The sequence below is a fragment of the Macaca thibetana genome, chromosome X, assembly GCF_024542745.1.
Source record: "Macaca thibetana thibetana isolate TM-01 chromosome X, ASM2454274v1, whole genome shotgun sequence".
Classification (NCBI taxonomy): Eukaryota; Metazoa; Chordata; class Mammalia; order Primates; family Cercopithecidae; genus Macaca; species Macaca thibetana.
Window position 1 is genome coordinate 15,361,950 of NC_065598.1, and position 12,128 is coordinate 15,374,077.

Here is a 12,128-nt window from a genome sequence, read left to right on the forward strand (position 1 = left end):
CAGGAGACCCTCATTGAATGGCTTTGAAGAGTGTGAATTCTCAAATTATCAACCACAGTCTGAGTGTCTCAGAGGGGAAGGTGCATAGTCTCTTTTTGTCAGGAATCTTTAAAAACAGAATCAGGGCCTTTCAAGGGCTTTCTAGAAGTTTAAAAATTAACATAATTTGAATCATTTTTCAGATCGTTTGAATCCTTGCAAATCATTTGAGCTTTTTTCCCCCTAACAATGGCAGTTGGATATGTTACAGGGCATATGTTTATTTTATTTTTTATTTTTGCCTTTAAAAGAGATGTTTATTCATCATGCATATGAATCCAAGTGTTTGGGTGGATATAACAGAACCAAATGTAACAGAAATTTAAGATCATCTTTCCCTCTAAGATGAAAAATATATGATATTTTACTGGATAAAATTACTAAACATTTTTAGACCCTGAGGTTGTATATTTTATGATGTTGGCTGCTGCATAGTTGCCATGATTGCTTTTTCAAATTGTTAATTTCTTTCTTTTTAAAAATGTCCATTTTTATTTTACATTCAGGGGTTACATATGCAGATTTGTTACATGGGTATATTGCATGGTGATGAGGTTGGGCTTCTATTGATCCTGTCACCCAGATAGTGAACATAGTACCTAATAGGATGTTTTCCAGAAGGGCATATGTTTAATAAGATACCACAGGGCAACAAAAAAGGAGGAAGATGTGGCTCCTGCCCACAAGGAATTTGCATTCTAATTAGATTATGACAGTATAGCCCAGATTCTGTTTCCGATGTGCCAGTTCATGTGCATTTTCCATTTTAGATTTCTGAAACAGAAACTTCTTGTTCTTTAAAGTTCTTATTCATCACAAGTTGTTTTATACTAAGGAAAGAAAAAAAAAACACACACAGAACATTGGGTTCAGATCTCTCCAGAAATGAGAGTACTGCATTATATGAAGAAATAGAAAGAGAAGAATATTATGAGTTTGCATGCACCTTTTATCTTTAGACCAGGGTTTCTCAACTTTGGCACTATTGGCTTTTGGATCAGAATGGTTTTCTTCTGGGAGCCCATCCTGTGCATTGTAGGATGTTTAGCAGCATCTCTGGCCTCTAACCACTAGATGTCACTAGCATGCTCTCCCAGTTTTGCCAGCTGAAAATGTCTCCAGACATTGCCAAATGTTTTTGGGGGACTGAATTGTTCTCTCTGTTGAAAACCACTGATTTAGGCACTCTCAGGAGAGCTCTTTGTCTGTATTGCTGGAGCACTTTTATAAATAAAACAAAACAAAACACTAAGACACGAAGGTTAAGATACTGATTTACGGTCAGGCACAGTGGTTCACGCCTGTAATCCCAGCACTTTGGGAGGCCGAGGTGGGTGGATCACTTGAGACCAGGAGTTCAAGTCCAGCCTGGCCAACATGGCGAAACCCCATTTCTACTAAAAATACACAAAAGTTAGCTGGGTGTGGTGGCATGCGCCTGTAATCCCAGTTACTCAGGAGGCTGAGACAGGAGAATCGCTTGAACCCAGGAGGCAGAGGTTGCAGTGAGCCAAGATCATGCCACTGCACTCCAGCCTGGGAGACAGAGCAAGACTCCATCTTAAAAAAAAAAAAAAAGAGAGATTGACTTCCAGCTTTCAGTAATTACCGAAGGAAGAGGATTATCTGCTCCGTCAGAGTAAACCAGGGGCAGGTTTCTGCTTTTTATGGAAATAGGAGGATGATGCTGCCACTGACGGGGGATTTGACAGAGTAACAAAACAACTACCTTAGTCTCATCCTTTTTTTTTTTTTTTTTTTTGAGACAGTCTTACTCTGTCACTCAGGCTGGAGTGTAGTGGCGCAGTCTCGGCTCACTGCAACCTCCATCTCCCGGGTTCAAGCTATTCTCCTGCCTCAGCCTCCCAAGTAGCTGGGACTACAGGAGTGTGCCACCATACCCGGCTAATTTTTTTTGTATTTTTTATAGAGATGGGGTTTCACCGTGTCTTGATCTCCTGACCTCGTGATCTGCCAAAGTGCTGGGATTACAGGCGTGAGCCACCGCGCCCGGCCAGTCTCATCCTTATTCTTAGTGGTAGGGCGAGATGCAGAGGGTCGTTGGTAATGATTTCTCTCATGTTTCTCCTAGTTTTCCTGTTGTTCTTGATTCTACCCATCCATGGTACTTCTAAAGGACAGGGAACTGGATCACCCCAAACTGATACACATTGGTTCTGCTCATCACACATGGGGGTCTCAACAGGCCGATCTGTGTTATCAGCAAGTCTGCTGATACTTATCAGGGACTTGCTACAGAGACCTGGTGCTTGACTCTGGAGGACAACCAGCATCAGCAATGTCTTCAGTGCCTGTGGGGGATGAATTGTATGTGTATACCTTAATAGATAATCTCCACATCCCTGTGACACACTGCGACCCCCAGGGACCTTAGCAATGCCGACGTTCTACCCAGGTTTTGCAGGATGGCTGCCTGGTCCTCAGAGTTTGCTTACATAGGAGGTGAACTCAACTCAGCATGCACAGTTATGTGGGGCGAGCATCTTACAGGATGCAGGCTATGCAAGCCTTGATTTCTACCAGCCAACCAATTAAACACTGACAATACTGATTGAATGTTTCCTTTCCCAAAGTTCTCCCATTTCCTTTTTTGAAAATAAATCTGTTATTGAAGATTGAATTAATTTGTCTTTGTATTTAAAGCCACTTTGGGGAGTTGGGGCTTGGGAAATTCTCAATGAAGAAAAGAAACTCATTTATGAATACCTGTTTCCACATGGCACTAAACTCCATGCATTATGCTGTGATCACAGCACAGATTGCACTTGGTTTAGGTGAGCTTAGTAGGCAGACTGAGATGTGTTGGTTTTGCAAGATGCCAAAATGCTATTCCTCTGCCAGGTGCTCTCTGACCTATCTTTATCCTCTACTTTTGTCTATCGATTAAACCCCTAAGTGGCTGTATTGGTCAGGGTTCTCCAGAAGCAGAATCAATAAGGTATATAGATAGAGAGATAGATGAGCGGGAATTTATTAGTGGCAATTGCTCACACGATTATAGAGGCTGAGAAGTTCCATCTGCAAGCCAGAGACCCTGAGATACTGGTAGTATGGGACAGTCCAAGGCAAAGGCCTCAGAACCAGGGAAGCTGATGGTATACCTATCAGTTTGAGGCCAAATGCCTGAGAACCCAGAGAGGTGCTGGTGTTAGTTCTGGAGTCCAAAGGCTGGGAAGCCTGTAGCTGTTACCCAAGGACAGGAGCAGAAGAGTGTATCCAAGATCCAGCAGATAGATGGGTACATTCAGTTTTTCCATGTTTTTGTTCTCTCTGGGCCCCCAGCAGTTTGGATGATACCTGCCCACATTGAGGGCGAATCTTTCCCACCTAGTCCACTCAGAATTACATGCTGGTCTCCTCTGTAAACACCCCCAGAGACACACCCCAAAATAATGCTTTACCAGGTTTCTAGGTATTCTTTAATCTAGTCAAGTCAACACCTAAAAGTAACTATCACAGTGGCTAATTCCTAAGGCTTTTAGTTTCCATTAGCCCTGACAGGTTCTCCAGAAGTACAGTAGACAGGCTTTGTTTTCTTTTTTTCTTTTGAGACATGGTTTGGGTCTGTCGCCCAGGCTGGAGTGCAGTGGTGCGATCATGGCTCACAACAGCCTTGACCTCCTGGGCTCAAGCAATCCTCCCACTTTAGCCTCCCTGGTAGCTAGGACTACAGGTGTGTACCACCACGCCTGGATAATTTTTTTTGTATATTTTGTAGAGACAGGGTTTCACCGTGTTTCCTAGGCTGGTCTCGAACTCCTGGCCTCAAGTGATCCACCCGCCTTACCCTCCCAAAGTGCTGGGATTATAGGAGTGAGCCACCACACTCGGTCCAACAGTCTTGATAATAGCCTGACCTGCTTTCTCCTAGTGCATCCACTCTGGGAGAGCGTGGACCTGGTTCCCGGGGGTGATCGACAGTCACCCATCAACATTCGGTGGAGGGACAGTGTTTATGATCCCGACTTAAAACCGCTCACCATCTCTTATGACCCAGCCACCTGCCTCCACGTCTGGAATAATGGGTACTCTTTCCTCGTGGAATTTGAAGATTCTACAGATAAATCAGGTGAGGGCAAGATCTGGTGGTCTTGTAAGGAGTTAAAGAAACAGTGTCATGTTAACACGGACACATCAAATTCTCGCCATGACAGTATTGACCTCTTTGTTAGCAATGGCAAGGAACTCATTGATCTTAACTTTTTGAATGTGTGAAAAAAATTCCTTCTAGTTTTTATGCGTATTTTCTTCAACTAGTATAGGTAGTATTTTTAATTAATAAATTTATCTCTCTCTCTCTATGTATAGATTTACAATTGGTATAGAGCATAGGTGTGAAATGGAAGTTTTGCCAGAAATTTATTTTGTATGTGTATATTGAATATGTACTAATTTTTTCCTTTGCTTGTTGACTTTATGAGAACTTTTACATTAAACAGTAACACTGTTTAATCAGATTTAACTTAGCAGATTACAATACACTTGAAATGGGGCCAAAAGAATAGTCATGTGTGCATTAGGTTGCAAAGACTAGTCATATATTAGAGAAATGGAAATTATGATCTGGTAATTTTGTTAAATAAACAGTGTTACCTACCTAGTTTAAAAGAACACTTTAAAAGAGTTTTTCGGGGCTGGGTGCGGTGGCTCAAGCCTGTAATCCCAGCACTCTGGGAGGCCGAGACGGGTGGATCACGAGGTCAGGAGATCGAGACCATCCTGGCTAACACGGTGAAACCCCATCTCTACTAAAAAACACAAAAAACCAGCCGGGCGAGGTGGCGGGCGCCTGTAGTCCCAGCTACTTGGGAGGCTGAGGCAGGAGAATGGTGTAAACCCAGGAGCCGGAGTTTGCAGTGAGCTGAGATCCGGCCACTGCACTCCAGCCTGGGCAACAGAGCGAGACTCTGTCTCAAAAAAAGAAAAAAAAAGAGTTTTTCAAATTCAAATATTATGTTGATTTTGAATCTTTCTTTAACCTTCCTGGATATAAACTAATGTGAATGATTTCAAAGTTTACCTGAAACTTCTTAGTATCTGTAGAAGATAGAAGGTGGCTAATTTTGTGAAGATTTATTTTCCCTTTTTTTGTTGTTGTTTGCGTGTTTGTTTTACTGCATTTTATGATGTCAAATAGTCCAAATTAGTCTCAAAATAATTATTATTCGAAATAGTTTAAAGTAGTCATCAACTAGTGGTAATTTTGCCAACTTTCCCCCATACCCCTCCATATCCCTCACTCCCCACTGCAGGATCCAAAGGCGTTTTTGGTTGTCACAACTTGGGAAACAAAATTGGCGTCTAGTGTGTCAAAGTCGGGGATGCCGCTAAAGATCCTACAGTGCACCAGATAACCTTAACGAAGAGTTATCTAGCCTCCAGTATCAATAGAGCTAAAACTGAGAAATCTTGATCTCAAGGAAACTTGTTTTCTCTCATGAATGTTAGGAAATGAGTCCATAAAAATGATAATGAGGCCAGGAGCGGTGGATTACGCCTGTAATCTCAGCACTTTGGGAGGCCGAGGTGGGCGGATTGCCTGAGCTCAGGAGTTCGAGATCACCCTGGGCAACATGGTGAAACCCCGTCTTTACTGAAATACAAAACATTAGCCAGGTGTGGTGGCGCATGCCTGTAATCCCAGCTACTTGGGAGGCTGAAACAGGAGAATTACTTGAACCCGGTAGGCGGAGTTTGCAGTGAGCCAAGATTGCACCACTGCACCCCAGCCTGGTGTTAGAGTGAGAGTCTGTCTCAAAAAAAGAAAAAAAAAGTAAATATTCACTCTTGCATTTATTCTGGCTCTGAGTCTCAATTGTGTCTTTATTTTCTTTGTATTTTGCTAGTGGTGCTCTGATACTTAGACCTGGCACTCTGGCCCAACTACAAACAGACTGCTCCTCCAATGGGCTTAATCTGTCTCTGGTTTTCTCCCTTCTGATATATTTCTCTGCTATGATTCAGAAGGTATTTGAGTCTGTCTTTAAGAGTTTAGGTGTCTCCATGTCCCCAACTTTCCTTTCTTCTCCATGGTATGACACAGCCCCCAAACCATGAACATCTTACTTTCATATCTCAAAGTAGGAAATTCTTTTTCCTCCCAGATTCATGGGCATCTTTCTTCCCCCCTTTTTTTGCATAAAGTTATTTATTTAAATTTTATATCTGTGAATTCACAGGTTGATGTGTTTCATTATATTGTTTCTAACTCTCTTAAAGTAACTTACTATATAAGTAAAAGCTTCTTCTACCACGTAAAACCATCTCGTGTGCCATCAGCGGTATATGTACCATGCTTAGGGAAACATTGTTTAAGGCCACCTGGGTCTGTTGGTGGAACAGCTAGAGAAGGGAGGAATAAAAAAGATAAGAAAGAAAAATGATATTGATGTATGTTCTTTTAAAATATATTTAGTGGGTATAAGTTTAGTTTTGTTTTGGTACATGGCTATATTGTGTAGTGGTGAAGTCTGGGCTTTTAGTATACCCATCATCACGCATCTTTCTTAATTTCCCCAAAACTCTAGAGTGTGCCCCCTTCTCAACTGGAAGCCCATAATATTACCTTGTTTATACGGATTCCAGAAATTTTCAAAACAACAAGCTAAATTCCTGTGTTTTGGATGACTATCTGGCACTCTGGTGAGCTCTACTTGTCCCCTTGCGGCTCTACCATTATCCCTGCCAGATGTAAACTAATGGGCAGACCCAGTCTATAGGATACCAACTCTCATCCATTTACTCTGCATGCATAGCAATCCTTTTGAATTCTCAACCCCATCTAGGGCCCTAGCAGCCTGCTTTCTTCTGGGGATCCTTTGTATTGGTCAGCTTTCTAAAGCCCTTGACAGTATAGGGACTCTCTATTGCCAATATATCATTGCTTCGTTGAGTTGGAAGTCTTAGAAAGTTGCTTAATGAGTTTCTTAACCAAGTGACTTGAGCCCAAGAACTTTTAGAGCAAATAGCTATTTTATTTTTTAGTCCTGTCTTTTTCTTTTGAACAACAGATTCTAGAATTTTTTTTTTTTTTTTTTTTTTTTTTTTGAGGCAGGGTCTCACTCTGTTGCCCAGGCTGGTGTGCAGTGGCATGATCGCAGCTCACTGCAGCCTCAACCTCCTGGACTCAAGCAATCCTCCCACCTCAGTCTCCTGAGTAGCTGGGACTACAAGTGTGGACTACATGTGCCACCACGCTTGGCTAATTTTTTTGTTTGTTTGTTTTTGTTTTTGAGATGGAGTTTTGCTCTTGTTGCCCAGGTTGGAGTGCAGTGGCGTGATCTCGGCTCACTGCAACCTCTGCCTCCCGGGTTCAAGTGATTCTCCCACCTCAGCCTCCTGAGTAGCTGGGATTACAGGCACCTGCCGCTACACCCTGCTAATTTTTGGTATTTGTAGTAGAGACAGGGTTTCACCATGTTGGCCAGGCTGGTCTCAAACTCCTGACCTCAGGTGATCCACCCCCCGGCCTCCCAAAGTGCTGGGATTATAGGCGTGAGCCACTGCACCTGGCCTTTTTTTTTTTTTTTTTTTTTTTTTGAGATGGTGTCTGACTCTGTTGCCCAGGCTGGAGTGCAGTGGTGTGATCTTGGCTCACTGCCACCTTCACCTCCTGGGTTCAAGCAATTCTCCCACCTCAGCCTCCTGAGTAGCTGGGATTACAGGCACATGCCATCATGCCCGGCTAATTTTTGTATTTTAGTAGAGACGGATTTCACCATGTTGGCCCGGCTGGTCTCAAACTCCTGACCTCAAGTGATCTGCCCACCTTGGCCTCCCAAAGTGCTGAGATTATAGGCGTGAGCCACTGTGCCTGGCCCCGGCTAATTTTTGTATTTTTTGTAGAGATGGAGTTTCACTGTGTTGCCCAGACTGGTCTTGGATTCCTGAGATCAAGTGCTCCTCCCACCTCGGCCTCCCAAAGTGCTTGGATTACAGGTGTGAGCTACCGATCCAGGCCTCAAGAATTCTTATCTACCCATTTGCATGAGTAATCTGAGATGGCAAGTCATCCACGTTTTCGTCATAATAGCTTCTTTTTAGATACCTACAAACCCAACCGACTAATTCACCCCTTGACCATGTCTTCCCTAGGTGTGTCAATCACACACTTACAAAATATGCAAGAAAAATTGTAGAGAGTTTGCTAATATTTTTCTTGTTTGGTTGGAAAGAACTAAAACTGATAGCCCTTTTAAATTATGCTTTAATAATTATTTTCTTTAAGATAGCATCAATTTTTAGTAATTGCCTAACTTTCTCTCTCTCTCTCTCTCTCTCCACCTTTCAGTGACTGCCTCTTATTTCCTGCTTATTCTTCATTGCTATTTCTCCATGTTGTTGCAAATCAATAGTATGCAAAGAGGAAAAAAAGAGTGAATGAACATAAAAAATAAAAAGTGAAAGAAAGCAAAGACATTCTAGAAACAAAGAAAGGCAAGAAACAATTCTAGAAAAGTAAAAACCTAATAAATATCGATGTCTATAAATTTCAAAGAAAAAACCCTAAGAGATGCTGCCACAGTGTGCTTTATGAGGATTGGAATAAAGTGCAAGGAAAAGGAGCTGGGGAAGGTATGTGACAAAAACATCATACCAGTCCTTTTGGGATGCAGCTAAAGCAGTGCTTAGAGGGAAATTTATAGATGAAAATGCCTATAATAGAGAAGAACTTTCTCAAGTCAGTATCTCAGCTTTCCACCTTAAGAAACTAGAAAAAGAAGAACAAACTAAACCCAAAAGCAAGTAGAGAGAAGGACATAATAAAGAACGAGCAGAGATCAATGAAATCAAAAGTTGGTTCTTTGGGAAGATAAACAAAGTTGACAAACTTTTAATTGGGGGAGACCAAAAGAAAAATAAAAGACAGAAGACTCAAATTACTAAACTCTGGAATGAAAAAGAGGACAACATGACCTACCTTAATAGGATTATAAGAGAAGGTATGTGAACATCTCATACCGCAGTCCTCTGCTGGGCGTTATTTAGTATTTGGTTCCCCTGAGTAGGAAGGACACTGTTACTGATTTGAATGAGTGCATATAAGAGAGTGGAAATACTGTGGGGAAGGGCACTAAATTATCCCTGGATGATCCCTGTCAATTATCATGTCCTCTGGAATTCCTCTTATTGGCACTGTCTACAGGCATTAAAGAGATGGAGAGGTGAGTGCCTTTGTTCTCCTCCTCAGGGTGCTTCCTGCTCCATCCTGCTTCATCCTGCCTCCCTGACTTTACACTCCTCTGGAGCAGTGCCAGTGAACCTAGTAAGAATGCTTTCACAAACATTTTAAGTTCTCCTTCCCTGTTTTGGTCCTACATTTACTTTAAAACACATGTACACAGTTTAAAACACACATACACAGTTTAAAACACATGTACGCAGTTTAAAACACACATACAATTGAATGATTTTTAAAGGAAATTTACAAGAGTTGTGCAACCATCACTATAATCTAATTTTAAAACATTTCCATCACCCCAGAAGCATTCCTCGTGTCCATTTCCTGCATTTGCTTTTATCTGTATGGGTTCTATGTATTTCCTTTCTCTTCACCATCCCTTTCTGTGTCAGCTCCTTCTCTTTCACGTTGAAAAGCAAAAGGAGGGAGTGAATATTACAGATTGCTTACTACCAGCCAGACTCTCTGCTGAATGTTTTATATTTGTCATGTAATTTTTTACAAGTTTAATCCTTTCTCAGAGCATGGAAAGATTAAAATATCAGGCCAGGCATGGTGGCTCATGCCTGTAATCCCAGTGCTTTGGGAGGCCGAGGTGGGTGGATTGCTTGAGGTCAGGAGTTTGAGACCATCATGACCAACATGGTGAAACCCCTTCTCTACCAAAATACAAAAATTAGTCGGGCATAGTGGCACACATCTGTAATTCCAGCTTCTCAGGGAGGCTGAGGCAGGAGAATCACTTGAACCTGGGAGTTGGAGGTTGCAGTGAGGCGAGATTGTGCCACTGCACTCCAGCCTGGGCAACAGAGTGAGACTCTGTCTCAAAAAAATAAAAAAATAAAAGAAGAAAATATCAACCCGAAATACATAAGTATATATTTATTTGTTATGTGTTATGACTGCTCTGCTTTCCAATTCACTATCTTCTGTCTACCTACCCCATTTCTTGGTTTCTTTCCTTTTTTTCTGTAGAGACTGGGTCTCACTATGTTTTTCAGGCTGGTCTCAAACTCCTGGCCTCAAGTGATCCTCCCACCTTGGCCTCCCAGAGTGCTAGGATTATAGGTGTGAGCCACTGCTGGGCCTGCCCCATTTCTTGATGACTATATTTCCTTATTTCCTGCATTCATCTGCCCCACCCAACCCCACCTTTTTCCTTTAATCTTGCTGAGGTTACCAGTGACATCCCAATTAACTAGCCTGACAGCTGCTTGACAGCTGGGATTACAGGCATCAGCCACTGCGCCCAGCCAAAAACGTCTTATCTGGGTCAGGTGCAGTGGCGCAACCGCCTGTAATCCCAGCACTCTGGGAGGCTGAGATGGGTGGATCTCTTGAGCTTAGGAGTTCGAGACAAGCCTGAGCAACATGGCAAAACACCATTTCTACAAAAAAAAAAAAAAAATTAGCCTGGCATGGTGGTGCACGCCTGTAGTCCCAGCTACTCAGGAGACTGAGGTAGGAGAATGGCTTGAGCCCAGGAGGAAGAGGTTGCAGTGAACTGACATTGTGCCACTGCACTCCAGCCTGGGCGACAGAGTAAGACCCCATTTCAAAAAAAACAAACAAAAAAAACACTTGTCAATATTTTGCCTATAATATATTGGTAATGTGTGTGTGTGTATGTGTGTGTGTGTGTGTGTGTGTGTTTGAGACAGAGTCTCGGTCTGTCACTCAGGCTGGTGTGTAGTGGCACGATCTCGGCTCATCACAACCTCCGCCTCCTGGGTTCAAGTGATTCTTGTGCCTCAGCCACCTGAGTAGCTGGGACTACAGGCATGGGCCACCACGCCCAGCTAATTTTTTTTTTTTTTTGTATTTTTAGTAGAGATGGGGTTTCACCATGTTGGCCAGGCTGGTCTCAAATTCCTGACCTCAGATGAGCCACCCACCTCAGCCTCCCAAAGTGCTGGGATTGCAGGTGTGAGCCACCAGGCCCGGCCAGTGTGTTTTTTCAGTTGACATATTTGTATATATTTACCAGGTACAATGTAATCTTTTGATATATGTATGCATGGTGGAATGATTATATCAAGCAATGAAAATATTCATCACCTCACATGCTTACCATTTTTTTTTTGTAGTGAGAAAATCTACGGTTACTCTTTTAGTAATTTTGAAATGTGCAATACATTATTATCAAGTATGGTCACCATGCTGTGCAATAAATCTTGAAAACATATTCTTCCTAACTGAAACTTTGTACCTTTTGACCAACATCTCCAAGGTGATCGTTTTTGACTTGCAAATTTCCTATTCCATTTCAATGAAAGGGAAAGCAACACTAGTATCTTAAAAAATTGAAAAACAAAGTGTCTGTGCATAAAAAAAGAAGGATCCCTTTATCCCCATATTTCAGTATTATAAAGTCATGTTGGATAAATATGCTGAGAGAAATTTGCATTTTATTGCACACAAAAGAAAACTGGACACAATAATATAGGATATAAAATTAAGTCAAGAATTGGCCTTTAACAATTGTTTGTAGCTTGTTATGTAGTTAAATCTTTATGTTATTTGGTCTTCTCCTTATACGTGCATTGACTTCATGAAAATCAAATTTATAATCACTTGTATATAATTCAGTATAATCCATTTAACACAGTTCACATGGAGGGTCCACTGGAGATTTGGCCTTTCACCCAGATTTCCCCACTGCACAAATAACTCTTCTCTGAATTGTTGGATGTGCCATTTTAGTGATCAAGGGAGGACCCCTGGAACACAACTACCGATTGAAGCAGTTCCATTTTCACTGGGGGGCCATCGATGCCTGGGGTTCTGAGCACACCGTGGACAGCAAATGCTTCCCAGCAGAGGTATGTTGAGAAGGTCAGGAACAGTGACAACTGTAGAGAAGTGGGGATAATTCTGAACTTTTAGT

The 12,128-nt window shown here is 42.1% G+C and overlaps 3 protein-coding genes across 7 annotated transcripts in view; 2 read left to right on the forward strand and 1 right to left on the reverse strand.

Annotated features, from left to right (window-relative positions):
• The window catches only part of PIR (pirin), a 517,051-nt gene that overhangs the window by 395,623 nt on the left and 109,300 nt on the right, over window positions 1-12,128 (reverse strand). The gene's annotated exons all lie outside the window — the stretch shown is intronic.
• ZRSR2 (zinc finger CCCH-type, RNA binding motif and serine/arginine rich 2) overlaps window positions 1-12,128 on the forward strand; it is a 174,419-nt gene that overhangs the window by 112,187 nt on the left and 50,104 nt on the right. The gene's annotated exons all lie outside the window — the stretch shown is intronic.
• CA5B (carbonic anhydrase 5B) overlaps window positions 1-12,128 on the forward strand; it is a 99,968-nt gene that overhangs the window by 73,436 nt on the left and 14,404 nt on the right. For 3 of the 5 annotated variants that reach the window (XM_050777661.1, XM_050777660.1, XM_050777659.1), the window contains 3 exons: window positions 3,932-4,129; window positions 7,906-7,998; window positions 11,945-12,063. In XM_050777661.1, coding sequence (XP_050633618.1) covers window positions 3,932-4,129; window positions 7,906-7,998; window positions 11,945-12,063 — 410 coding nt within the window. The remainder of the gene's footprint in view (window positions 1-3,931; window positions 4,130-7,905; window positions 7,999-11,944; window positions 12,064-12,128) is intronic. The other 2 variants (XM_050777663.1, XM_050777662.1) reach the window with 1 other exon arrangement.